Here is a 2,063-nt window from a genome sequence, read left to right as displayed (position 1 = left end):
GGGTGGCCGCTGCCCTTAAACCCTCTGCTGCGTGGCAAGCGGGGGAGATGCTGGGGGCACAGGGCCTCTCTGAGGACACTGCCTCCCCTCTCAGGGGCTTTGCTCTTTCTTCCTAGCTCGTTACCTGATGACGCTTCTGGAGCGAGATGAATGCGGGAGCGACGAGGGAGAGCTCGCCCACTCCGCCACCCCAAGCATCTTCACCGAGGCCTGTAACAACGAGACCTATGTGGAGGTAGGCGCAGCCACCCGCCTGCTCGGGGTTCCCTGGGGAGGCCCTGGCACTGCACGTGCAGTTCTGGCAGTACGTGGTGTCCATACCTCGTTCCTCCGACCCGAAGAGCCCTCTGCCTCCCCAGCCTGAGCTGCTGTGCCCTAGCTCCTGCCTGCTGTCGGAGTCGGGGCTGGCATCTGTGCACCCAGTGCCAGGCTGCCGCTGCATGTCCCGCGGGGAGATCAAGTCCCAGGGCCCCTGGTCCTGCAGCCTGTGGGGTGGGGGATCTCTGGGCAGATCCTCTTGTGGAGGATCCGCACAAACGTGCGGTGCAAGGGCTGGGTCCTGCTCAGAGCCTGGCCAGGCTGGCTTAGTGGAGGCTGCTCCTGCCCCTGGCAGTGCCTGGAGCGCTGCCGAGTGCCCCGACGTACAGCGTTGTACCTGCGGAGCGACTGACGCTGGGTGAGCTGCAGCACTTCCTCTGAAACAGGCCCCTTGCCAAACCCCTCTGTTGCTTCACGCTGCCCGGCCGGTGTTGCGATACCGGCTCTGTAACCGGGCGTTTTGAAACTTGGCTTCTCTCCTGTTTGATGCTCAGGGCTTTGGCTGCAGAGCAACCTGCATGGTTTGTGTGTGCGCTCTTGGCTCTACAGAGCTCTTCTCTCACTCATTCAAGCCAGGCTTAGAAAGCCTGATGTAGACCTGGGTTTGAGGCTGGATTGCACAGATGGGCTGTTGTGTCAGCACTTGGACTCCCAGTAACCGTTAAAAAAACCACCTTTGTATGTTGGCTGCGAGTGTTAAATCTGCATCTCCTCCCAAAGCTGTAACAGACGATCAGGAGCTGAAAAGACAAGATTGCTGCGGCTTGTGCCCGCTGTGGTCTGCCTCCGTGCTGGCTGGGGCAGCGTCACAGCTGCGGAGCTCTGCCCAGCCCCATTTGTTCCCCACTCCGAGCTGCTGTTCGTGCTCTGCCTGGGCTGTCTCTGGGGACGGGTGGGTGAGGAGGAGGCTCACAGGGTGCCAGGTGGGGCTCTGAGGTGGCCGTGCACCGCCGGGTGTTCCCTGGTGACCTCTGCAGTGGGGCCCGGCGGCTTGTGTTGTCAGATCTGGAACGACTTCATGAACCGGTCAGGAGAAGAGCAAGAGCGAGTCCTGCTCTACCTGGAGGAGGAGGCCAGGAAGAAGCACAAGAGGAAGCTGCCCGTCAAGAATGAAGACAAGTGGAAAGGTGCTGAGAGGGGACGCTGGGTGGGGAGAGCCTCTCCCTTTTCTCCCTTGCATGCGTTTTGGGAAGGGCGCTCTTCCCCGAGGGCTACATCCTGCTTCCTGCACCATCCGCTTGTGGTGGGGCCAGGGGATGACTGAGCTGACCCCTTGGGTGGTGCAGCGAGGGGGGTTTATGCCCAGCAGACCCCCCCTGGATCTGGGAGGGTTCGTGGGAGTCAGGAGTGGCTGGGGGGACAGGCATAGCAGCCGTCCCCCGATTGCAAACCCCCAAATCTCAGCACCTTCCAAATGCTCCTTTGCTGGGGAGGATGTTGCTGGTCTGGGGGTGACTTTGTGCAGATCCACAAACAAAGAAGGTGGCCAGCTGGGATCCTCTGGGGCAGTTAGGGGGACGTTGGGCTTCCGAGAGGTGATGCTGTGCGGCTGCGACCAGAGCCGTCCCGCGGGTGCTGGGGACATGAGCCATGTCTGAGACCCCTCTGTCTTCTCCCCCCGCCGGCTCCAGAGCACCCTGCCTATACACCCAAGGAGTGTTTCCAGCGCATCAGCCGCCGCCTGCGCTCCACCCTGAAGCGGGGCAGGATCCCCATGGTGAGCTGGGGGCTACTGGGGGGCGGGC

The 2,063-nt window shown here is 62.1% G+C and overlaps 1 protein-coding gene across 1 annotated transcript in view; it reads left to right on the top strand.

Annotated features, from left to right (window-relative positions):
* The window catches only part of R3HDM4 (R3H domain containing 4), a gene marked incomplete at its 5' end in the record, with an annotated part of 5,467 nt that overhangs the window by 450 nt on the left and 2,954 nt on the right, over positions 1–2,063 (top strand). Inside the window, 3 exons of the mRNA XM_009579061.1 lie at positions 117–235; positions 1,322–1,445; positions 1,950–2,035. Coding sequence (XP_009577356.1) covers positions 117–235; positions 1,322–1,445; positions 1,950–2,035 — 329 coding nt within the window. The remainder of the gene's footprint in view (positions 1–116; positions 236–1,321; positions 1,446–1,949; positions 2,036–2,063) is intronic.

This window comes from Fulmarus glacialis, unplaced genomic scaffold, assembly GCF_000690835.1.
Source record: "Fulmarus glacialis isolate BGI_N327 unplaced genomic scaffold, ASM69083v1 scaffold19390, whole genome shotgun sequence".
Taxonomy (NCBI): Eukaryota; Metazoa; Chordata; class Aves; order Procellariiformes; family Procellariidae; genus Fulmarus; species Fulmarus glacialis.
Note: the sequence above shows the minus strand (reverse complement) of the source record. Positions and strands in the feature narration are given on the sequence as shown.